The sequence below is a fragment of the Armigeres subalbatus genome, chromosome 2, assembly GCF_024139115.2.
Source record: "Armigeres subalbatus isolate Guangzhou_Male chromosome 2, GZ_Asu_2, whole genome shotgun sequence".
Lineage (NCBI taxonomy): Eukaryota > Metazoa > Arthropoda > Insecta > Diptera > Culicidae > Armigeres > Armigeres subalbatus.
Window position 1 is genome coordinate 341,281,212 of NC_085140.1, and position 26,819 is coordinate 341,308,030.

General features: G+C 39.1%; 1 protein-coding gene across 8 annotated transcripts in view; it reads right to left on the minus strand.

Moving 5' to 3' along the window:
* LOC134212851 (solute carrier family 66 member 2) overlaps positions 1-26,819 on the minus strand; it is a 119,468-nt gene that overhangs the window by 25,260 nt on the left and 67,389 nt on the right. For 7 of the 8 annotated variants that reach the window (XM_062691088.1, XM_062691087.1, XM_062691086.1 and 4 more), the window contains exon 4: positions 25,683-25,937. The exons of the other annotated variant lie outside the window; for it this stretch is intronic. In XM_062691088.1, coding sequence (XP_062547072.1) covers positions 25,683-25,937 — 255 coding nt within the window. The remainder of the gene's footprint in view (positions 1-25,682; positions 25,938-26,819) is intronic. 8 annotated transcript variants of the gene reach the window in all.

The window sequence follows — 26,819 nt, forward strand, 5'->3', positions numbered from 1 at the left end:
CTACGGAACAATGACAGTGTTAAACAGTAGATTGATGGTATCACCACGAATGGGAGCGGATCAATAAATTATTGCTACAATGATGGAGCAAAATATAGCGATGATGACCGTCCCCACTTCCCATGATTTATGGTTGAATGACAATATCTAACTACACGGCACATTCCCTCGGGTGTGGTCCCCGGAAAGCTTTATGCTGGACGCACCCCATCACACCAATAAACTAATGGGTCACCCTTTTCGCACGGTTGTTGCCGTTGCATGGCCCAAGGATAGTGAAATACGTGAAATGTAAAATTAACCTCGTCATCCATCGTGTTTGCTCGGACAATTCGCTGGCTTTTATCGAGCTTTTACGCGGGGTTCCTCAAGTGTCAGTCTGTTGGTGGCACCGTGGTCTGTTGCGTGACTATGGAAGTATAGAAAAAAATGTATATTGTTCGTAGCGAAGATGGATTGACCTCCCAGCACACGCTGGATGGCTGTGTCCGGAATCTTACTCCCTTGGGTGACATATTGGTTGGACTAAAAAGCGATTGATCTTTGTTCGATTGTGCCACCCCTGCCCTGGTCACGCGCTGCATGTACGAGAAATATGAAACATAATCCTCGGGGGAAACTTGAGTGGTAATCAATTGATGGAGGTCATGGTCGACGTGTGTCGATGTTATGAACATAACCGGGAATCAATATTGGATTATTAGCTCGTGATAGAGATTAGCTAACGTTTCTATAATTATAACAACTAAACCTCAAGAGAAGCTGAGACAGTATCTACGCTGTCCATAAAAGTATAATTGTTCCATAAAGAAGGCGAACAAGCAAATATGGGACAGTTATACTAGTCGTTGCAGTGCGTATAATGTATATTTTTGTGTGGATAATACATGATCATATCAAATGGTAGAACCTTCATCATTGCACTTGCAATAAGACTATTCCTCATTCATTTTTTAGCTTACATCTAAACAGATAACACTGAACCCACACTCGTCCAATCGCTTTGTACTTGGTCCGCTCATCTAGCTCGCTGCACTCCACGCTTTCTTTTATTTGTCGGGTCGGAAGCGAACCCCGAGTAGCACACTTGTTACATATCAGTCACTGTGACTCATATGCGACCAAATCAAGTCACATTGGAGTTGCTGCAACTAAATCGATGTGAACTGTGCTATTAGGGACACCATCTTCGCAGAGTTCCTGTGTAGCATTCTTGCAACATACCCTGCCTATCGTACTCTTCCAGCTTTAGTTACATTCTGGACACTTGATTCGCCGTAGATTTAGGTTCATCCTTCGCCGGCACACACCTCACCTCTTGCATACCGTCGTGCGGGGCTTCTTTTGACAAATCGGGGGCTACTTTGGACATTTTGAAACAAGAATTATAACGTAAATTACTATCAAATTTCCATTATCACCATTCAGGTGTATTGTTGGTAGTTGGATGGCAACTTTCTGTTTCAAATTTTGTATTTATTTAGTTTAATTTTCTCATAAAATTAAAAATTCAAAGTAGCCCCCGTAGTGGTGGAATAAGATGAAATAGCACTAACTCGTCTTATGGCAGTTAAAGACAATTTACTAAATATTTTTAAATTCAAAATATCTTTTTTAATCAATATCTCCAACTTTTCGAAAGACGCCAACTTAAATAGAAAGACCTTGTGGACAGACAACGAACCTTTAAATATGTATACGATGTTTGTCCTTGTCCTTAACGGCAACTTTAAAATCATGGGCAGTTTGCATATTTTTGGTGGGTGGCGATTTTAGACACAAGTACGTTAGGCATATTTTCCCCTTTTTTATGTCCTGGGCTGTTGTTTTAGGCAAAGTATGTCTAACGTATTTATGTCTGGCGTCTGTTTTGCCTAATGAGGTATACCTTGTTCGAGTATTTAACAGGATTAATGATCAGGTCGAAGACGTTTGGCACTGAAAAAAATTGAATAAAGATGAAAAAGAAAAGCAGAAGATGAAAGGAAAAATAAGGAATAAAAAAAGAAGAAAACCATAGATTAAAAAAAAGAAAAAAAAACAATAAGAAGGAAAATTGTGGATGAAAAAAGAGGAATGAAGAAGAAACAAAATGTTGAAAAAACGGATAAAAACATAAAAAAAGATCAAGAAGAGGGAACAATTCGAGGAAGAAATAAAAAGAAAACGAAAAAAAGACAGAATCATCCAACACCTAGTGAACGGAATTTTCAAACACCCAGGGGAAAAGTGAAGAAAAAAATCGAGTTTCGAAAAGCTTTCACCTTACTATGGTGGCAAGCGAACCCACACTTCACAGCATGCGTCTAGACGATTGATGCTATTGTCCTAAACGACTAGTTCAAATGCGATGTGGTTAAACCAGAGCAAGTTGCTAAAGCAGTCAAAGGAGAGCAACATCCTGAATTTGCATCTATGCGAAGCCTATCAAAAACCGATAACAAAAAAGAAAATGAGTGGCAGATTCTGAGTAGATGTTAAGGCAGTTGGTGCCGGTCCGTAGATAATGACCAACAGACCAGTAGGTGATTGCTTGGGGAATTTCTGGATGCAGACTTCACCATACTATAATGTGAGACGACCTCCCTTCTCCTTCGACGGTGAAGACAATGCCTGCATTCGAAGTTCGCGCCATTGTTGGGCAACGATGAGACCATGTGGTGACCGTATCGAGAACATTCGCCATGATCGAATGGCCATTTTAGCTGAATGACTAATGAGAAGTGAGAAATGAATCGGTGAGAAGTGAGAAATGTGAAGTGAGAAGCGAGAAGTAAGAAATGAGGAGTGAGAAATGAAGAGTGAGAAGTGGGAAATGAGAAGTGTAGAATGAGAAGTGACAATTGCGAAATGAGAATTGAAAAGTTAGAAGCGAGAAGTGCATGTCTGAAATGAGAAGTGAAAAGTGAGAAGTGAGAATTGAGAAATGAGAAGAAAGAAGAAAAAGGGAAGGACAAAGGAAGACGAAAAAAAGGAAGACGAAAGAAAGAAGGAAGAAAGAAGAAGGAAGAAAGAAGGAGGAAGTAGAAAGACAAAAGATGGATGAAGGAAGAACGAAGAAGAAAGAAAGAAAACGAAAAAAAGGAAAAAAGGAAGAAGGAATAAAGAAAAAGGAAAATGGAAGAAAGAAGATTAAAGAAGGAAGAAGGATGAAACAGAAAAGAAGTTAAAAAGAAGAATGAAGAAACAAAAAAACAAAGAAGTAGGAAGAAGGAAAAATTCATCATGAAGGAAGAAGAAGAAGGAAGAAGAATGAATTTTGGAAAATGACTAAAAAGGCAGGATGGAGGAAGGAAGAGAAATGAAAGAAAAAAGTTAGATGGACGAAGGAAGAAGGATGAAAGATATAAGAAAAAAGAAGGAGAAACATGAAAGAAGGAAGAACTGACTTCTCACTCCTCATTTCCCACTTCTCATCCGGCCGAATGACCTTAGGCATAATGGCCTTCGATCTAACGGCCTAAGGATACCGTCTCATCAAATCGCTGCTTAACTCATCCGTTGGCCCCTTACCATACTCGTTTATTCTCGACTATTACAGAATATTGGGGCCTACCTTAGCCGTGCAGTAAAATGCGTAGCTACAAAGCAAGAACATGCTGAAGGTGGCTGGGTTCGATTCCCGGTCCGGTCAAGACAATTTTCGGGTTGGAAATTTTCTCGACTTCCCTGTCTATAAAAGTATCATCATGTTACCCTCATGATATACGAATGCAAAAATAGCAACTTGGTTTAAAAACCTCGCAGTTAATAACTGTGAAAGTGCTAAATGAACACTAAGCTGCGAGGGGGCAATTTCCAAGTGGGGGATGTAATGCCAATGAGAAGAAGAAGAATTAAAGAATATCTGGTCGAAGACTTGGGACCCGGGGCCGTTGGATCTAGATGAACATCTCGGGATGTAGGCTAGCTGCCTACTGAGGCAGCAGGAACCCTCAGGGATAAAAGTTTTTTTTTGTTGAGGCGAGAAACCACTGCGTCTACTAATTGAACTTTTGTGGACGCAGTGGTTTCTAATGGGATAAAAGTTGGTTCCAAAGGAAGAAACTCGAAGGAAGAAAGGGAGAAAAAAGAAAGGAAGAAGAAAGAATAAGTAGAAAGAATAAAGAAGTAAAAAGAAGAAAGAAGTATAAAGAAGAGAAAATAAAAAGAAGTAGAAGAAGAAGAGATAAAGAAGACAGAATATGATTGAAGGAAGACAGAAGAAATCGGAAGGAGTTAAAAAAAGGAAGAAGTAAAACAAGAGATGAGAAAAAAATGAAAAGAATGAAGGTTTATGAAGAAAATACATTGAAGGAAGAATATGAATAAGAAAATGAAGAAAATAAGGGAGAAAATAAAAAATGACGAAAGAAGGAATAAAGAACATAAAAGATATAAAAAGACAGAAAAATAAAAATAAGATAAGAAAGTCGGAACAAAAAGATATATTGAAGAAAAAAATAATAAATAGAAATATGAAAAAATAATAGAGAAGTTAGAAAAGGAGAAATGGATATAGGAAATTATAAACGAAACTAAAAAAGAAAAGAAAGAATGTATGTAACATTCAGTCCAAGATATTTTTACTATCCAAACAAACGACATTCGGCAAAAAGACAATTGGTCAAATGGCTTGATATTCCTCAAGGTGTGCCAAATCACAGAATGAGATAAAATATTTCTCAAATTCTAGTCACAGTACTAAGCACCTTCTATGAAGCAAAAGAGTATTATTCTTTTCGAAAAATCAATTTCTTTTTATTTCTTTCTCTTTAATACGCATAAATCCAACATAGTTTTAGGAGTACATTCAAAGGTATTCCGATCATGTTGTTTATTCCACTCGGACTATTGATTCGTGACCCTTATAGAAAGCTGGACCATTGCAAAAACGAAGCCGATGAAGTTTTGAAAAGTTTTAATAGGAAATACATGCTTCAAACTAAACCAAAAAGCAATTTGTTTGTGTTGTAGCATTATCACGTGTCTATTTTTTTTTTAATTTAAATTTTAAAACATGTTAATTGGAGTCTGCGAGTTATTTTTATTCCGTGTGTTTAAGTAACCGAATAGGATGAAGGAGTCGACTCTAACAGTCAGAATACGCGCCGGAAAGTTGTGTGACCGGGTTTTGCCGGCCGAATTGCAGAGGACGCCTTCTCATGGCTGACGAAACCTAAGTCAACATGGATTTGCGGACAAAAGATGTATCTGTCAAAAGCTAATGGCGATGTCCTTAGCATTTGCCCGGAAACTGACGATCTAGCTCAGATTTCGAAAGCTGTCACTACAGACGAAAGTGTTACCACCACAATGCCTGCAAATCAGTCCCATCAAAAACTATTGGGAGTTAGAAAAAGCTGAAAAAACGACTCGGAATGCTGCGTAGATGACACTACATACTGAAGGAAGGGTTTAAGTCCAGTTAAACGCCATTGCAGTAATTAATTGATTTTGTTGTTTACGGAAGGACAATAAAGTTTGGTCAAAATGAATTTGTTTTTACTGAATCGCATTTTACCTCTAATCGATCCCGACAACACCTGATTTTAGCTATTCGAGTTTATGACTGAAGCAGACTTTATTTGTGGAAATTATTATTATTCATTCAATGCCCGACATTTTGACTCTATGATACTACCTCAAATGCTATCGAATGAGATACAACTCCAAATGTCATCACCCCGAAAAGGCCACTCCTCCGAATATGACACTACTTCAAATGGGAGACAATCCAAATGTCAGAAGTGTTAAACATATAGAAGGATTGTTCAGCATTCTGTGGGAAACTATTTCGCATTTCGAATCAACACATCCGATGGCATGGAAGAAAAAGTCGTCTATTAGGTCGACATATTCCAAGACAACTCGTGTATTCGAAAAATCATCTACTTTCGCAATAATTACTTACTGGATACAGAAGTGCGCCATTTAGAAAATCCCTTTCAGGATTGGATAACGTGATTAATAATGGAAATAACAAAACAAGTTGAGAAATATTTTTTGGGATGTGCTAGATTATCCAAACAGTCCTGGAGTCAGAACTTGCGATCAACAGCCATCGACACTGGAGGTTTTTTTCGTCACTCCAAGTTTGAATAGGTATTCAACTATATCCATAACAACATATTCGTGAAGATAAAAAAACGTGGTCAGATGGTTTTGGGATATCCTGGGTCATCCAATCCGTTCTTGAGCTCAGAACTTGTGATCTACAGTCACGACACTAGCTTTTTTCACCGTTAAAAGCTTGGATATGTATTCAACCATGTCCATAACATATTGCAGAAGATCAAACGACATGGTCAGCTGGTTTTAGGATATCTTGGGTCTTAAAAACCGATCTTGAGTTCAGAACTTGCGATCTACAGCCATGACACTAGCTTTTTCGTCACTAGAAGCTGTTCATAACATATTTCAGAAGACCAGGAGAAATGGTAAGACAGAACTAAGTAAGCTCAGAACTTGCGATATAACTCACAGTAGATTTCCTAGGTAAAAAGGCGAAATACAGTCATGCTGTAGAACTCAAATCCCGTGCTCAAGGACAGTTTGGATGACCTAGAATAACTCGAGACTATCTTGCGATATATGTTGAATTCCTAGAAGGTGTAATGGTTATAATTGAATGCATATTGAAGCTTTGAGTACTGAAAAAAGATTTTTCTGCAGCCGTAGATCTCAAGTCACGGACTCAAGGACAGTTTGGATGACCCAGAATATCCCGAAACCATCTTACGATATCTGCTGACCTCCCAGGAGGTAAAATGTATGTAAGTGAATGCATATTGAAGCTTTGAGCACGAAAAAAAAGACTGCAGCTTTAGATTAAGTCTAGAACTCAAGAACAGTTTTGATGATCCAGAATATTCCGAAACTATCTCACGGTATCTGTTGATTTCGCACGTGGTGTAATGGATATAATTAAATGCATATTGAAGCTGTGAGTACAGAAACAAGATTTTTTTGCAGCTATAGTCTCAAGTCCCGATCTCAAGGACAGTTCCAAACCCAGAATATCTCAAAACTATATTACGGTATCCGTTGACCTTCGAGGAGGCTCAAGTAGCACATTTCTATCAACTCTGGTTACAGCGACTTGATTGTGACCAATTTTATTCACATATAAGTTACGGAAACTGACTTGAAACATGTGTGCTACTGGGGGGAGTAATGAAAATAATTGAATGCATATTTAAGCATCTTCTTCTTCATTGGCATTACATCCCCCACTGGAACATTGCCGCCTTCGCAGCTTAGTGTTCTTTTAGCACTTCCACAGTTATTAACTGCGAGGTTTCTAAGCCAAGTTACCATTTCTGCATTCGTATATCATGAGGCTAATACGATGATACTTTTATGCACCCAGCCATCCTCAGCATGGTCTTTGAGGGCAGGCATTGATTACTGAAAAATGATTTTCTTGAAACTGTAGATCCCAAATTCACAACTCAATGACAGTTTGGATAACGCAGAATATCACAAAACGATCTTACGATGTCTGTAAACCTTTCAGGAGATGTAATGAATATCATTGAATGCATATCGAAGCTTTGAGTACCAAAAAAAAGCTTCTAAGCATCTGTAGATCCTAAGTACCTGAGAGTTTGGATGCCCTAAGACATACAAGGAGGATTAAAAATAATTCATTGTACCTATATCACTGTAACTCTACGGATATGTTTGAAAAAAAAAGTCTCACTTTAAACAGTACAATCCGTTGAAAATATATTAAAATATAAAATATATTTTGTTTTTCATAACTACACCGTGTTCATGACTTTCTGGGGTGCCGTAAAGCCTTGATCACCAATGTCTGATATTTTTCCCTGACAGAGGAATTTTTTTCTAGCAGTTTTATGAAAACAGTGTTGCCTTTTAACCATTGTGCGATTTTATACATCCATTTTTCTGTTGAGGCCATATATGACCCCGTGGGCCTGAAGGGTTAAAAAGCCTTGTGCTTGATTGGAACAACCCATTTCACAGCAAACATGCTGTTCCAATTTTGACATGGCGTATGTTTGTTCATTATCCAAACTCGTTCTGATAAATCCAGTGGACTCTAGGAGAACGCGTGCTTTGAACAATGGATCGTCGATTTTTTCAAAAAATGACAGCTGCTCTAGATGAGACAAATGTCACTTTTCCTTACGAAATAATGGGAATGTTTTTCTTTAACAAAAAGTGATAGTTCCATTTAGTATACATAACAAACGTTACAAGTGTTACGAAATTTGTTCTACTTGGCTCCATACTGCTCACATAAAAACGTGTTAAGGAAATTATTTTGAGCTTTTTAGTGGAATGTCTTCACTTGTCATAAGACGAGTTTGTACAATCCCATTTAATTTTACCACTTAACTTAGTCGAGTCAAGTACGAGACACTGAAGACTACCTTACTGTTGAGGTAGAAATACGTATCAGTCAAGGTACAATTAAGTGGTGGAATTAAATGGGATTGTACGAACTCGTCTTATGACCAGTAAAAACGTGTGTTATGAAAAGAAGAGTCATCTTCTCTGTCAACTTATTCCGAGTAAGCGCGTTTTTCAGAACGATGAGACTACCACTCCTGTGCCTTATTTGCCTTATTCCAAAGACTTAAAACTACATAACATATAGGTATATTTGCCGTGGAATGTGGTCCTTCCATGACAACGCCCATAAGACAGAGCAGCATCGCATGCTTTGCTGTCTCTTTCTTTCGCCTTGGATAAACGGGAGTGCCGTTCAACGATTGTTGATTCACAAAGAGCCTACTTTAAAACTTGCAGTTTGTTCTATGATGCCTTACTGTTTTGTAGTAGGACACTATAATAAATAAAATAAAATAAAAACAAATATTGTTAACGTTAATCAACGTTTAATGCCTTTGATGTTAACTTTTGTTTTTAAATTCCATGCCAACGGTGTTGCGTTAAATTTTCGTAGATTTCTGAAAAATCCTCGTACGATGTGAAAATGACATTTTAAAATCATCAACACTCCTTTGTCTATCGTTTTCTTTATCACCTTCGTTGGGCCCCGACAACCTTCATCATCTGGCATGACTTTTCACCACAGGTTGCTGGTTCTAGGCAACCACCTGCACATCCCTTCTTGCCGAACAGCAGACATGTACACCAGCGTACCGAAGCGCAACGCGGAAACTTTATGGAGTGTGAAATATGGCAAAATGCCGCCACTCAATTGTGTACTCGGGCAAAATGTGCTACTGTCGGTAATGCTAGTCCGCTACAGTTTTGTGGGTTCGTCGTAAATTATCACCCGTCGTCCGTCGACTGCTCCGCATTATTCTTACACTGGCCGTAGTTTCCATACTGGCATACTGGTCTACGTACATATTTACCTCAACTCTGACATTTTCACAATTAGAACCTACCACGAAGGTGATAAGCAATCACAACAACGACCCGTGGCTATCAGCTGGCACAGCTGGGGTGTCTGGAAACGCCTTCACACGTGGAACTGTGAACCTAGGTCAAACTGGCATTGATTGATTTTGGGTGCGACCTTGCAGTTGTTGCACACTGGGAAGTCCATAGAGCCTAATGTGATTTCGTAAAAATGATAGCACCCATACACACTCAGTTTTTATTTCTGCAGCTCGGCAAAAATCCGCACAGCCGTGCGCCAGCAAAATAAATAACTGATATTCCGGCAAAAATAGCGTTTGTTAGCTGATTTTCGGCAAATTATTTGCTGATTATCAGCAATTTTGACAGAAATCTCGGCAAAAACCATGTTTGCTGGGGCACGGCTGTGCGATTCTCGGTAAAAGTTCAACATTTTGCTGAGATCCCAGTAAAAAAAAATAAGTGTGTACGATGCGAATGAATTATTATTATGCTACCAAGAAATAAAAGCTGTCTTCTAATTTATAGTTTTGCAAAATCATTATAATATGTCTGAAAATGACCATTTTAATATCGACCTTAAAAGTTCACATGTTTAGTATAGAAAAATACGTTCGTTCATGGAACAAAGAAAAAAATGTCGCATACTCATAGATGCTAGTACTGTGCGATAAACTATGAATGAGCTGGAGCCAACAACTCGTGCCACCGATAAAACGCGTAAACAAATCATGCATAATAGAAAACTTACTTTCGGACACGCGATTCCTTTTCTTCCACTAAACGTGGTGTGTGGTATTTGAAAAACGAGGGTGTCAATCATGTAAGCCATTGGCGGTGTTGTCAGCAGAATTCGATAGTTTCAACTTATATAGGAATAGACCTATTCCAGTTACGAAGAGTTGGTTGGAATTGATCCAGTAGCCTTCTAATTCGAGACATTACTCGGCCTTGACATCGCGCTCCATAAATAGTCCTTTGATAAGTTGACCTTACGCAATGAATCAGTGAAATTCATTCTACCTAATGAGTTCACAACTTTTTCTTTTCGGTGACCATATATTCGAATCCCTTGAAGGGTAAGAGCTAATCTATTACTGGTCAGCCACAAAGAAAGTTGAGAATGATACTTCTCAAAAGATTTCCCTTAAGGCAAGGTACAACATTTTTGCAGATCCCATAAAGATTTTTTAAACCGAAAACATGTTTTCATCGCATCCAGCAGCGACAGGAACGGAAATGGCAATTAGATTAACTAAATGCTGCTTTCGCATTCGCTTCATTTTATTAAACTTTTGCTTTACACAAACAATCATAGATCTGCGACAGAAACATCCATTAACCTGCAGGGGTGCCCACCAAAAAGGGATCGGTCCGTGCAGGAAGCGTTTTCTGCTGTGCCATTTCCACCGATGTGCCTTTAGCATCAACTGAATAAACTAGGTATGTCTTGCTATTGCTTCTTACAGTCCGTCAGTAGGACGATGGATGGGTGCAGCTCCAGAGGCGGAAATTGATAAATGGTGTTGCTTTATGGAAATGGTTTTATTGTCGTGTTGGAAACGTTTCGCAAAACCTTAAACGGCATGCGAAAAGATTTCTAAGAATTTACAACAAATGCGTTTTACGGTCACATTTAAAAAGGTTCCATTGCGTACGCCTAAACAGTTACGTTTTAGTATGTACGAAAATCCAACAGCTTTTATTTCTATAACTTTACTTCAATAGACTGAAATCATTTTACTGAACGTACAATCAAGTACTTCTAAGAACGAGCACGACACAATTAAAAAATGGCAAGCCTTGCCTTCACATCGCGTTTTTGATGGCACATCTCGATGAATAGTTGATTAACACAACTGAACATCATATTTAATGCATGCTGCAACGGCAACGAAAAAGAGTTTTCCGTTGTTGATTGGTTCTTTTTTGTAGATATTTGTGCTGCCGAACACCCGAAGTAATTTTTAGAAAGGATAGGGACAATACCAAACGTTATTACGTAAAGAACTTGTATAGGTTTTAGGTTGTTTTTTCTTCCTTCATATAGGGTCTTACGTAATTGATGCAAAATTCCCTAAACTTACTTGAGTTTTCTTAACGCAATCTGAAAAATGTATCGAAAAATCACCTTTTTGCCGCTATCGTGCACTAAGTATTTAATAAAAACTACTGAGTAAAATTACTGAAGATTGAATTCGAGTTAAAAATGTTTCTTAACAAACATTGAATCATATGCTGATGCAATAATAACATACCTCGCATAAGAATGAGAAAAATTTGCGCGAAAGCAAATTCAAATCAGAATGGCCATTCTAAATAGTTGGCATACACCAAATTCGTTTCATCCTGATTATAATTCGTATAGAATCCTATTTTTATTTAAGCATACAACCACTTATTGCCCTCAATTCGCTGCCAGCTGTGTTTGATTGGTCTAATTTGAATACAAATGGAACTGTTATGGAGCAAATCTATTCCTAGCATCAACAAATCTAACAAGTTTCCTACCATCCCCTAAACTTCATGTTCGAAACCAATGGAAACATTTTTCCATCCAAACCAGAGAACCAAAATAGTCGAGATGCTATCAGTTAGGTACAATCCCGCCTCCAGCTATTTGTTTCAACGTTCACTCTCATGTTCAATCGATTTCGAAAATTATCCTTTCACGAGGAAGTTTCAAAATTAGCATTTGAAAATATCGCTATGAAAAAAGGGACCATTACGTTCGTTTTCCATGGACACGTTATGTAGACACGAGAAAATTTGTAAACAGCCTTGCTGAAAGCGAAGTCCTTTACTGCTTTTCTTCTTGGGTTTCTAATTTGTTCGTCTTCCTCAACAGTCATCGCCACCGGTTGTTCGTGGTCAGCGCGTGGTCACCTCCTTTTATCGTGGGCAGGCTCTTTGCCGACAGTGGCCAAGAACATGCAAATACCTACTATAAATAGGACCATTCGGTACGGTTCAAATCCAAATGGTCACGATGTTGACCTGTTGTAATTAAATGCCTTTATTGATGGTGACAGGTTTGGACCGGCATATACTTTATTCCGCGGATATTTTAGAAGCCTAACAATAAGGCAGTTGTGACTTTGAGAAAGCGAACAGTAATTGATATACTTGAGGATACTTACGGTATGCGATTTAAGTGGTTCTATGTAAATAACTCTATTTTGGAGGACTCGCCATAAAAGAAGTTCTCTTTGTAGAGTATCAATTTTGCGTTTTCGCAAAACCAAATAGACTAAAACGAAAATAAAACTCCTACAAAAAAAATTAAGAAATTGCCATGAATTAATCGGAATGAAAACAAAAACATAGGACGCCTTATTTAATGAATGATGAACAAACGAAGGAGTAAAATAAAAACTCCCCTAGAATATGTTTTTTTCTATTTATTTTTCCTATTTTTTTACTGCTCTTGATTGCTTTTTGTGAAAAGTTTTAATTTTTTTATGAAAACAATATTTATTTTGTGGAAAATTTTATAATTATTTATTGCTAATATTGATTTATTTATGGAAATTTTCTATTTTTTTAATGGAAAATTTTGATTTCTTCATGGAAAATTCTCCTTTTATAATTGCAATTGAAAGCAAATAAAAGTGCTAATAAAATTTTGTTTCGTAGATTTTTTTTTGTTTATGGAAATTTTGCAATATTTATATAAATTTTACATTTATTTGTTGCTTATTTCTTGATTGGCAATTTTCTATTTTTTATGGAAAATTTATAATTCTTTATGGAATTAGCCATCATTTCAGTCCCCTATAATCGACCAGCCTTTACTACAGAACTTTCAGAGTAAATCGGAATAGGACACCTGAGCATCGGTTAAGTTAATAAAAAGAAATTGTAATAAAAAAAAATGCAAAAATCTTCTATATAATAAAAATGGGTTGAGTTTTCCTTCCTGACGATTTAACTCGCGAACGGGTTGACCGATTTACAAGATTTTTTCCCTAATCGATTCGTTTTGGGATCCGCAAGGTTTGTAAAAAAAATGAAAAAAAATGAAAAGTAAAAAATCATTAGAATACAATTTTGGGTCAGTTGTCGAGGAAAACAAAACAAACGCACGGACATTGATCTAGAGTGCGGTGCTGCAAATAAGTTCATTGTGACATTTGCAACACCCGGGCAAAGCAGGGTATTTTCCGCTAGTTAAGTTTAAAAAAAACCTGAGCTACGACTTGCCCTATCTGGCTCTTGCTTCTACATAAAATCTTTCTGGGGTTCAGAAAGGAACCCAGGATTATGTATGGAAGCCAAAAATGATTCCGTTCCGGAGCTCTAAGAGATTCCGTTCAAAAGCCCAAAAGGCTCCGCTCGGAAGTCCAAAAGAAGTCCGTGTAGAAGCCAAAACGGATTCCATTCGGAAGACCAAAATGATGCCGTTCGAAATCTTTTTTCAGAAGCCGAAAATAGTTCCATTCTTAAGTCCAGACGATTTCCGTTCAGAGGCAAAATATGATTCCGTTCTGAAGCCCCGAAGCATTCCGTTCCAAATCCCAAAACGATTCGGTTCGGAAGCGCACAAGAATTTCATTCAGAAGCCTAAAAAGGCTCCACTCGTAAGTTCAAAAGAAATCCGTTCGGAAACCCAGAAGGATTCCTTTCAGAGCCCAAAAGGCTCCGTCGGAAATTCAAAAGAATTCCGTGCAAAAGGCCAAAAGGAATCCGAGCGAAAACCCAAAAGGAATCCGTCCAAAAGCCCAAAAGAATTTCGTTCAGAAGCCCAAAAGATTTCCGTTTGAAATCCCAAAAAGATCCCGTTCGGAAGCCCAAAAGGATGTCGTTCAAAATCCTACATAGAAAAATTGGACTTTCGGAACGTACTTCTTTTGAGCTTACGAACGGAGATATTTGTTGGACTTCCGAAAAAAAAATCCTTTTATACTTCTGAGCTAAATCCATTTGGATTTCGGACCGGAACTCTAGGAGGATTACGGAAGAACAAAATAATTCCATTCTAAAGCTCAGAAGGGTTCCGTTCAGAACCCAAAAATAATTCCGTTTTGAAGTCCTCAAGGATTCCGCTAGGAATCCCAAAAGAATTAAAATAATTCCATTCTGAAGTCCAGATGAATTCCGTTCAGAGGCCAAATATGATTCCGTTCGAAATTCAAAAGGATTCGGTTCGGAAGCGCACAACAATTCCATTCAGAAGCCTAAAAAGGCTCCACTCGTAAGTTTAAAAGAAATCCGTTCGGAAACCCAGAAGGATTCCTTTCTTGAAGCTTAAAAGGCTCTGTCTGGAATTGGAGCGAAAACCCAAAAGGAATCCGCCCAGAAGCGCAAAACAATTGCGTTCGGAAGCTCAAAATAATTTCATTCAGAAGTCTAAAAGAATTCTGTTTGAAATCCCAAAAATATGCCGTTCGGAAGCCCAAAAGGATGTCGAAAATGACATAGAAAAATCGGGCTTTCGGAACGTACTTCTTTTGAGCTTCCGAAAGAAATTTGTTTGCACTTCCAAGCTAAATAGGACAGGAGCTTTAGGAGGCTTACGGAAGAACAAAATAATTCCATTCTGAAGCCCAGAAGGATTCCGTTCAGCAGTCCTCAAGGCTTCCATTCGGATTCCCAAAAAAAATCCGCTCAGCAGCCCAAAAAGGCTCGCAAGTCCAAAAGGATTCCATATGGAAGCCCAAAAAGATGCCATTCAGTATTCTTCTTAGAAAGTTCGGAAAGTTCTCCTCTGATCTTTGGGGCATCCGAAAGAATTTTTTGTGGGCTTTCGTATGAACTTTTTATGTGATTTTGAAAGGAATCATTTGATGATTCCGTTCAGAATCTCAAAAGCATTCCGTCCGGAAGGTTATGTTCGGAAGCCCAAAAAGATTCCATCCAGAAACTCGAAATGATTTCATTCGGAAGCCCAAAAGGCTCCGCTCGGAAGTCCAAAACAATTCCGTTCAGAAGCCCAAAAGAATTCCAATCGAAAGCACGAAAGAATTCTGATCAAATGCGCAAAATAATCCCATTCGGAGGCCTAAAAGAATTCCGTTTGGAAGCCAAAAAGGATCCCGTTTGAAGGCCCCAAACGATTCCGTTCGAATGTTCAATGAATTTTGTACGAAAGCTCTAAAGAATTTAGTTGGGAAGCCAAAAGTATTCCGTTCAGAAGCCCGGAAGAATTCCGCTTGGAGGCCCAAAAGGATTCAGTTCGAAAGCCCAAACAGATGCCGCTAAGAGTCCTTAGAAAAACAGAGCTTCCGGAACGGACTTCTTTTAGGCTTACGAACGAAGATCTTTTAGGCTACCGGAAAAAAATCCTTTCGCACTTTCGAACGCAATCCTTTCAGACTTCCGAGTGAAGTCCTTTAGGTCTTCAGAAAGGAACCTTATAAAGAAGCCAAAAAGGATCTACTTGAAAGCCCAAAAAGATTCCTCCTTTCGGAAGCTGAAAAGAATTCAATTCGTAGAAAAAAAAAGCTCCGCTCGGAGGTCCAAAAGGATTCCGTGTAGAAGCCCAAAAGGCAGGGATTGAGCTTATCATTTCATTATCATTTAGTATTCAGCCAATAACTCATTCCAGAGGCGGAATTCTGAAAAGTGTTGTATGACGGACTTCTTGCGCTATTTCTCCTCTACAATTTTGTCTAAGGGTACATTCCTTTACGTCTAATACTTACAACGCGAAACGCTAGTTTCACTTAATATACTAAATGAAAATAAGTGTTATTATCATTTAGTATATTAAGTGAAACAACGTTCACACTATAAAGACATGAATATGCCCTTAAATGAAATCCGTCATTCAACACACTGAAATGATAAGTTCAATCCCTGCCAAAAGGATTCCATTCGAAAGCCAAAAAGGATTCCATTCGGAAGACCAAAATTATGCCGTTCGGAATCATTTTGGAAGCCTAAAATAATTCCATTCTGAAGTCCAGAAGAATTCCGTTCAGAGGCCAAATATGATTCCGTTCGAAACCCAAAAGGATTCGGTTCGGAAGCGCACAACAATTCCATTCAGAAGCCTAAAAAGGCTCCACTCGGAAGTTCAAAAGAAATCCGTCCGAAAACCCAGAAGGATTCCTTTCAGAAGCCCAAAAGGCTCTGTCTGAAATTCAGAAGAATTCCATACAGAAGGCCAAAAGGAATCAGAGCCAGACCCAGAAGGAATCTGTCCAGAAGCGCAAAACAATTCCGTTCGGAAGCTCAAAATAATTTCGTTCAGAAGTCTAAAAGAATTCTGTTTGAAATCCCAAAAAGATGCCGTTCGGAAGCCCAAAATGATGTCGTTCAAATCCTACATAGAAAAATTGGGCTTTCGGAACGTACATCTTTTGAGCTTACGAACGGAGATATTTTTTGAGCTTCCGAAAGACATTTTTTGTACTAAATCGTACCAAGCTAAATCGGAACGGAACTCTAGAAGGCTTACGGGAGAACAAAATAATTCCATTCTGAAGCCCAGAAGGATTCCGTTCAGAACCTAAAAATAATTCCGTTCGGAAGTCCTCAAGGATTCCGTTCAGTATCCCAAAAAAAATCCGCTAGCAGCCCAAAAAGGCTCGGAAGTCCAAATGGATTCCGTTCGGAAGCCCAAAAAAATGCCATTCAGTATTCTTCTTAGAAGAATTGGGCTTTCGGAAAGAAAGAGAGAGCTCACAAACGGTGATCTTTTAGGCATCCGAAAGATTTTTTTTTTTGGGCTATTGTACGAGCTTTTTATGTGATTATGAAAGGAATCATTTGAGGATTCCGTTCAGAATCTCAAAAGCATTCCGTTACGTTCGGAGGCCCAAAAATATTCCATTCAGAAACTCGAAATGATTTCATTCGCAAGCCCAAAAGGCTCCGCTCGGAGGTTAAAAACAATTCCGTTCAGAAGCCCAAAAGCATTCCAATCGAAAGCACGAAATAATTCTGGTTCGATGCGCAAAATAGTCCCATTCGTAGGCCTAAAATAATTCCGTTAGGAAACCAAAAAGGATCCCGTTTGAAGGCCCCAAACGATTCCTTTTGAATTTTGAACGAATGCTCAAAAGAATTTAGTTGAGAAGCCCAACGTATTCCGTTCAGAAGCCCGGAAGAATTCCGTTTGGAGGCCCAAAAGGATTCAGTTCGAAAACCCAAAGGGATGCCACTAGGAAACCTTAGAGCTGTCGGAACGAACTTCGTTTAGGTTTACGGAAGAAGATCTTTTGGACTACCGAAAAAAATCCTTTCGCACTTTCCAACGAAATCCATTAAGACTTCCGAGCGGAGTCCTTTTGGCCTTCAGAAAGGAACCCTATAAAGATTCCGATAGGAAGCCAAAAATGATCTACTTGAAAGCAGAAAAAGCTTCCGAAAGCTGAAGTATTCAATCCGTAGGACCCAGAGGATGCTGACCCGAAGTTTAATATAATCTCATTCAGAAGCCCGAAAGGATTCGTAAGCACAAGGATTTCAATAGAAGCCAAAAATGATTCTGTTTGGAAGTCCTAATGGATTCCAATCGGAATCCCGAAAAGATTCTGTCGAAAAACCAAAAAAAAAAGTCAATCAGAAGCCCAAGAAGCTCCACTCTGAAGCCAAAAGAGACTCCGTTCAGAAGGCCGGAGAGATTCATTTCGAAAGCCCGGAAGCCCAAAAGAATGCCGTTCTCTTCTTAGAAAATTTGGACTTTCAGAAAGCACTTCTTTTGGGCATGAATGGAGATCTTTCGGAGTGGAGTCCTTTTGGACTTCCGAAAGGATTCCATTGTGGAGACGAGACAGCCTAGAACTGAAAGTCTCCATAAAAGACAAAAAAAAAAAAAAGTTTCCATTGTGAAGCCCAGATAGATTCAGCTTAGAAGCCCAATAGGCTTCGCTCGGAATTCTAACAGGAATATGTTCGGAAGCCCAAAAGGCTCCGCCCGAAAGTCTAAAATAATTCCGTACGAAATCACAAAATAATTCTGATTGGAGGACCAGAAGAATTCTGTTAAAAAGCCCAAAAAGCTTCGCTCGGAAGTTCAAAAGGATTCCGTTTAGATTTCCCAAAGGATTATGCTCGAAAGCCCAAATGGATTCTACTCAAAAGCACAAAAGCGTCCGTCCTAAAAGCCAAAACGAAAGCCCAAATAATTTGGAAACCAAAAATTTGGAAACCCAAAAATATTCTGATAAGAAGCCCAAAATAATTCCTCAGAAGCCAAAAAAGCTCCACCCGAAAATCCAAAAGGATTCCGTTCAAAAGACTAACAGAATTCCGATCAGAAGCTCAAAATAATTCTATTCGGAAGCAATTCCGCTCGGAAGCCAAAAGCAAGTCCGTTGAAAAACCCCAAAGGGTTCGCTCGGAAGTCCAAAAGGATTCTGTTTGGAAGCCCGAATGGATTCTGCTCAAAAGCCCAAAAACGTCCGCCAGCAATTCCAAAAGGATTTCATTTCATTTATTTAGTTAACATCTAAACAGATAACACTGAATCAACAATTTGACGCCACAATACACGGTTCGATGCCGCATCTCTCCATCCTCGGATACGCCCCACGCTCGCCAAGTCGTTCTGCACCTGGTCTGCCCATCTTGCTCGCTGCGCTCCACGCCGTCTCGTACCTGCTGGATCGGAAGCGAGCACCATCTTTGCAGGGTTGCTGTCCGGCATTCTTGCAACATGAAAAAAGATTTGAAAAGCCCAAAAAGATTTCGTTCGGAAACCTTAAAATATTCTGATCAGAAGCCCAAAAGAATTCCGCAGAAGACAAAAAAGCTCCGCCCGAAAATCTCAAAGGATTCCGTTCAAAAGACCAACAGAATTCCGATCGGAAACTAAAAATAATTCTATTCGGAAGCAATTCCGCTCGGAAGCCAAAAGACTAAAATAATTTCGTTCAGAACCCCAAAAGGATTCCACAGAAGCCAGAAAAGACCAAAATGATTCCGTTCGAACGCCCAACAGGATTCCGCTTGGAATCCGAAAACAGTTCCGTTGGATTCCGTTTGGATTTTCCAAAGGATTCTGCTCGGAAGCCCGAATGGATTCATCCCAGTGGCTCGAAAGCGCCCGCCCGAAAATCCAAAAGGATGTTGAAAGCCCAAACGGATTTCGTTCGGAACTAAGAGTGAAATAATTTTGTTCAGAGCCCCAAAAGATTTCCACTCAGAGGCTCACAAGGGTCCGCTCGGGAGTCCAAAGTTTTCTGTTCGGAATCCCAAAAATATTTGGTTCAGAAGCCCAAAAGGAAACACTAAAGTAATCCGATCGGAAGACCAGAAGGATTCCGTTCGGAAACCCAGAATAATTAAGTTCAAAATAAAAAAAATCGTTTAAAATCTTATAGAATTACCTTTGTTCCGTTCAGAAGCCCAAAAAATCCGGTTGGAGGCCCAGAAGGATTTCGATTGGATGCTCAAAAGGCAACGCTCGGAAGTCCAAAAGGATTCATCGGAAACTCAAAATGATTCCGTTTGGAATCTCAAAAGGATACTCTACGGAATTCTTCTTGGGCTTCCATAAAGTACTCGGGCTCACGAATGGAGATCTTTCTGAGTGGAGTCCTTTTCAGAAGACCAGTGTTCAGAAGACCAAAAGACTTCGCTTGGTTGTCCAAAATGATTCTGTTCGAAAACTTAAAAGGATTTCGTTCATAACCCTAGAAGGATTCTGCTCGAAAGTCCAAAATGGATTCTACTAAGAAGCCCAACAGCATCCGCGTAGGAAGTCCAAAAGAATTCCGTCCGGAAGCTTCGCTAAGAAGCCCTTAAGAATTCTGTCAGGAGTCCCGAATGGATTCCGCTCAGAAGATATTGTTGGGAAACTTAAAAGAAATTCTGCAGAAGACCAAAAGGCTTCGCCCAAAAGTCAAAATATATTCCTTTTGAAGGCCCAAAAGGATTGCTTTCGAAAGCCCAAAATAATTACATTCGGAAGCGCGAGAAGATTGCATTAGAATTGTCAAAGAATTCTGCTCGGAATAATTTCGTTTAAAAGCCAAAAAAATGTTCAAAAGCCCAAAAGAACACCGTTTGGAAGTCCTAAGTGTTACGTTCCGAAGCCCGGAAAAATCCGGTGAAAGGCGCAAAATTATTCCGTTTGGAAGCCCAACAGGATTCCGTTCGAAAGTTTAAATAATTCGGTTCGGAAGCTCGAAATCAGGGTAGAAATATTTCACAGTCAATGCAGTGAAAAACATGGATCTCAGTATAATCTGCAGTCGCCTTCATCGCCGCCGTGGTGAGTGCGACTGGGTGCAGCCGAAAAATCATTTCCAACACCGACAGTTCAATTTCCCATTCAGCCACTCACAAGTCGCTCTGACAGGCTGCTCAGTTCGCGCCTTACCGTATGACTGTGGCGGGCCCATTTAAACGCGTGGTGAATTTTTTCAATTTGCTGGGTGAATGTGTACATTTTGCTGTGGTAAATTTCATCTTCGCGGCGCAGTGGGTGATGTGAGTTCTGTTGTTTACTTTTCTGCCTCTCCGGGAATGTGAGGTTGATTTCAAAGCAGGAAGAAAATAAAAACATGATATAAAAAAACATCACCTTCATCCAGTGCTGCCGAAAATTTACAACCCTGCTCGAAATATTGCGATCAGAAGCCCTAAAATTTTTCGTTCGGATGCCGGAACGGAAACGGAAACCTTCTGAGTTTCAAGGCAGCGCATGATTGGGCTCCCTAATAAAAAATTTCTAGAATTCCGAAAGGATTCCTCTTTGTGCTGTGTAACCCAAATGTACTTAAAAACAATTGTTCAACACTAAATCTTCACCTTGAAGACTAGCTCGGACGCTCAAAAGCATTCCGTTCGAAAACTTAAAAGGATTCCAATCAGAAGCTCAGAATTATTTCGGTCAGACGTACAAAAGGATTTCGTATATAATCTTAGAAGGATTCTGCTCGGAAGCACAAATGAATTCTACTCAGAAGTCCGACAGCGTCCGCCCTAAAATCTAAAAGGATTCCGTTCGAAAGCTCAGAAGGATTCCAATCGGAAGCTCAAATAATTTCGTTCAGAAGCCCTAAAGAATTCCGACTGGAGTCCCAAAAGGATTCCGCTTAGAAGCCCAAAAGGCTCCGTTCGGAAGTCCAAAAAGATTCTGTTCGGAAGCTTAAAAGGAATTCTGAAGAAGACTAAAGGGCTTCGCCCGAAAGTCCAAAGAAATCTGTTCGGAAACCTAGATAATTTCCATTTAAAAATAAAAAAAAAGTTGTTCCAAAGCCCAAAAACTCCGTTTGGAAGTTATAATTGTTCCGTCCAGAAGCCCGAAAAAATCCGGTTGAAGGCCCAAAATAATGCCGTTTGTAAGCCCGAAATATTCCGTTCAGAAGCCCTGAAGAATTCCAATCGGATGCAGAAAATAATGTTGTTCCGAAGCCCAAAAACCATGTCTTTTGGAATCCTTCTTAGAAAAATTAAGCTTCGGAACGGGCTTATTTTTGGGCTATGATCTTTTGGGCTTTCGAAAAAAAAAATCCTTCTGGAGTATCGATCGGAATCCTTTCAGTCTTCCGAGCGGAGTATCTTTAATTCCACTCAAAAGCCCACAAAAATTCCTTTCCGTAGCCCAAAAGGATGCCTTTTGAAATCTTTCTTAGGAAAATTGGGCTTCGAAACGGATGGGCTTACGAACGGAGATCTTTCGGACTTTCGAAAGGCATCACTTTGATATTTCCAACGGAATTCTTTCAGATTTCCGAGCGGAGTTCCCTTGCGCTTCCGGGCTGAATCGTTTTGTGCTTCCGAACGAACTACTTTGAACTTCCAGAAGGATTACCTTTGTGCTGTGAATCCGAAATGTACAGGGTGTTCAATAAGTTCGAATACAAATGTTTAATCATTGTGTTTGTAAGCCCAATGTTGTTTGTTTATTACGCGCGTTGAAAATGGTATGGGGCATCATAAATAGCCGTTTTTGAATGTCAAAATCATTGCGGTGTACTACAAAACTGAGGTTTTGGGGACGATTGATGCCCCCAGTGGCCCGGTGCTAAGACGGAGATGAGCCCTACGTGTTCCAATAGGACGTTAGCCCTTTATAGACGGAAATTGCGATTCCAGCCTAATATGGGGACAATTTCATCGACTTTTTGGACAACACATTGCGACCTCCTAGCTTCCCGGATTTGAACCCTCTTAACTAATTTGTTTGGTCCTTTATTATGTTAAATCTGTACGAATACAAGGTCAGTAACTTGGACTAGTTCAAGACGTAATTTTCAAAATCTGGAACGAAATGCCGTTTGCCGAACGTTTAAAGCTCGTGAAGAAGTACAAAATAGAGGTCATTCCAAAAGAAATGGTACAAACGTTCCTTATAAACAATACTTCCAATGAAATGCAACTGGGATAAGAAATAATTTGAACTAAATTTTTAACATTTTTTCAAAGTGTATTCGAACTTATTGAACACCCTGTACTTGAAAACAGTTGGTCAACACTAAAGGCTAGATCAGAGCTTCCCAAACTTTTTGGTATGCGAACCACCTAGCAAAGTTCTATATGTCTCGCGACCCACCTATGAAAAAATGCATTTTACCAAGTATGTAGTATTAAGCATTAATTGAATCAGAATGTCATCTGTTTCGACTTCTTCCCCATAAAAAATATTCACGTTACCTTACATGCACAAATGCAAAAAATGACGAACACGAACATATTGTTTGTCAAAATGTTAGCGTTTTTATTTTACTTCAGGAACAGCTTTTAGGTATAAATGTTTTCTAAAATAGCGTGGTGATGGATGTTTAAAATAAAATGCGGTTCGAACTTGAAATTATGTTTCTGAAAAAAAATGATCAAAAGGTTGCTTTCGTGCTGCAATTAATATTTGTTCTACGCGACCCACCAACAATCCGCTCGCGACCCCCCTGGGGGTCGGGACCCACAGTTTGGGAAACCATGGGCTAGATCATTTAGAAATGGGGCACTTCATTTTAAATATAGCGGCGTTCCAAGTGGTCGGATATGCAAGTTATTCACAACGTTTTATATGTAATTAGTAGGGGAACTGGGGTAGGACGCCCACGTTAAGGAAAATGCCATTTTATCAATGAAAACCACCATTTCAGCCAGTTTTCATCAGCGCATACTAAAGAACAGCATATCTGCGATGACTACCGATGACAGATATCTAATTGTACATTTTATTGCACAGAAATTTGATTTTAAAAGCACCCGAAAAATATTGATTTTGAAACCATGCGGGGTGAGATGCGCCAGTGGATGGGTTAAAACGCGCATGTGTTTATCGTACTGATTTTCATTTTAATTGCCTACATTAAGGCAATTAACCGAATGTTTCAGCTGTTTCGGTCATACGAAATGAGCATGGGCGTACTGCCCCACACCGACCTCAGAAGTTTGAAGGCCCATCAAATCGTTTTAAGACCAATTTTGACGACGATTTCGTGTGGAACATATAGAACACGAGTAAGCAGCATGGCTCATGGCTCAATTTTCAATTTACCAATGAATAACAGCGATAGAAAGACTAAATTTCACCGAGCTAGAATTGCATCAAAACACGCAAAAATCATTTTTTCGAGGTTTTCATGTGTAACTAGAGAAAAATCATGAAATATATGTATCCAATGGCAATATTTTTCATTGATTCATCGTATAGACTATTTAAAATAATCACAATGGGGATATTTAACCTTATTCAGGGGTGGCGCGTTTTAACCCCTATGGGCGTGTTACCCCCACTTCCCCTAAACCGTTCTTTTCGGTCTATTTTTTCACAGTTTGAAACTAACATGGTTTAAAAAATATTCACCATCCAGGGGTTTAAAAAATATTCACCATGCAGGAAGTTAAAGAAAAATAATTATGCACAGTCCTGCAAAATCCATCTGCGTCAAAAGCCGAATTTTACCCTTCATTAAGTCCCATGATGGCCCATTTACGTTTTGGCTAGATTTAGCCAGTTGCCATCGTAGCAAGGAAGTGTTACAATGGTACTCCATATTGGAATCCTGGTTATCCCAAAAAAAAATCTGAATCCATTAAATTGTCCTCAGTTCCACCCAATAGAAAAATTTTGGGCGATAAATAAGCAGAAACTGAAGACAAAAGGAGCGGTTATCAGTGACATTGGCCAAATAAAGAATTGGTGGCTAGCCAAAATTATGACTAAACAAAGTGTGCGCCGGCTGACAAGCGGCATAAACAAAAAAGGGCGAGTCTTTCTTCAGAATAACGATGCATGATTTTATTCAGTTATTTATATGAAAAAGAATAATATAAGCTTTGTTCCATCGATTGAACGAAAAGTTTTAAAAATACACACATTTCAAAGTGCCCTGTTTCTAAATGATCTGGCCTTTAAAGGTTATTATTTCGACCAAAAGAGGAAAAACGGGTTATTTTGAACTAAAAACCCTACTTTTCTATTATGAAAGTATCAATAACAATAATATTAATGATGATTCACAATAATATGTATTGTAACTCACATTACTCTTTGGAAATTCAATGTATTCTTTCTTATTGTATCATTTTTTTATGGTTTTTATTCGGGTAGCTTGATTTGATACATTTCAGCTTTATTTTATTCCCTCTGCCCCCTGTACTGTACATAGAAAAAGATAAAAAAAAGTTCATTCGGAAAACTACAATATCATGGAAAAATCAAAGCTTCGGGGAAAGTTAGGTGCATTTATCTGCTTGACGTTTTACATTTGAACTGAGTTTAGGCCGAACAAGATCGGGAGGATTCGGCTGATTCACAAATATTTTCAGTATGTTTCACATTTCTCTACTTCTATTTAACTTTACAATAGTGAATAAAATTGAAATATCTGTCCAATGCTATATGTTAGTATTACCTGGATTAGTTTCCAAAGTTGTTGAAATCATTTGGTATGTATGTTAAATATTCTCTTACTATAAGGACGACACTACAGCCAACCCCGTGTTTTAGTTCAAGCACTATGCATACTGTTGTTAGCCTTTGTACCCTGAGAGATCGCGATACTACACGTGATGATATACCATCGATACGAACTACTCTTGTGCCAAAGAGAAGAATGCTCTAAAAACAAAAGTTTTTTAGTGCACTTACCCACAGTAGTGGGCGGCAGCAGCAGCAAGAGCAAACACTGATAGGAAACTGAATGATGCTTACCTACGAGGAATTTTGAATGCCAAGCAAAAGATTGGAATCCTAGCGAGACTACACCAAGTGATTGCAGGTTTTTATATGTGAATGAAATGCGCCCCTCCCAGGAAGCGAAAAACTATGAAGGATGGCTTGTCATGGGCTACAACAGAAGACGCTCACAAAACATATGACAACGAGGGGAGAGGGGGAGGGGTGTTTAGATGGCGAGCGGATGCAGTGTAGTTAATTGAAGATGATACTCGACTTTCGAACGAGGTGGGGGCGAAAAGAAATTGGGACGTACCGACGATGTAGTGCCGGGATCGTGATTTCTTCAGACTTCCCGGCGCGCCACCCACCGAAGGATGATGCTGATGATGGGTCGGTAGGGTGGACCCGATCCCGATAGTGGTATTGTTGGTCAACTTCCCAGTAGGAGCGCCATCGGCCGCCGCCGTCATTGTCACCGCAGCCCGGTTGCTAATTACGGCCTCACTCTTTGCGTGCTCTTCGATAACCTTATTTATAGAATCTCGGGCCTCCAGCAGCGTATCGTCCCCTGTAGGATAGTGGAATGGAAATCATTCAGAAGTGCTGCTATATCGAGTGCCTTTTCGTGGATGTGGAGGGTGAAGATAAAAAATTCACTGGTGAGATGCTGCACAGTTTCGGTTTGGTGCTCAAGCTTTGAGACACAGCGAGCGTCAAGCACGTGATACGGTGAAAGCGAAAAAATGCTCAAAGCCATCTTCCGACATAGCTGTTCGCTAGAAAGGTCGTCGTAATTGAATAGCATATTTATTAATCGTGAGACATATTCTTGATAACTTTTTGTAATAGAAGCCAATTTTTAGTGTCATTGAAATTATAATAAATCAAGTGTAGTTGTCATATAGAGAGGTGAGCGAAAAAAAAACACGATTTCAAAATTGTTTTACGAGTGGTGGCCTTTCTCTATCTAATGTAAAAGTACATTTGTTTTCAAAAATATGATATATACAGGTGTACTTCTTATCTTTTGAATGAATTCTGGAATCGAACATAAGAACACAGATATATTTGCAAAAAAAAGGTAATTTCATTCAATGACCGGGTGGTGTATATATATTCAATTTGTTCTAATTCTTAAGCATAGTCATGGTGTCTTGACTTCTATTTTTATCCCAAATCCATATTCTTTTCAACTTCATTTTTGCTCTGATAACTGGCAGTGTTCATACCGGAAAGCCGCTCCTATCTTTAAAAAAACTGAAATAAGATATGCGTTATCTAGGTCCTTGCATCTGTTCGGAAATAATACATGCACTGAAAAGCAAACTACATCCGGCATTATGTTTTTGTTGTCACTACTCATTGGAAGAGAATATATCGCTACTTGCTCGTTGATTCGGTTTAAAGCTGTAGCGACAATGATACATGCATGTCATAAACAAGCATATTT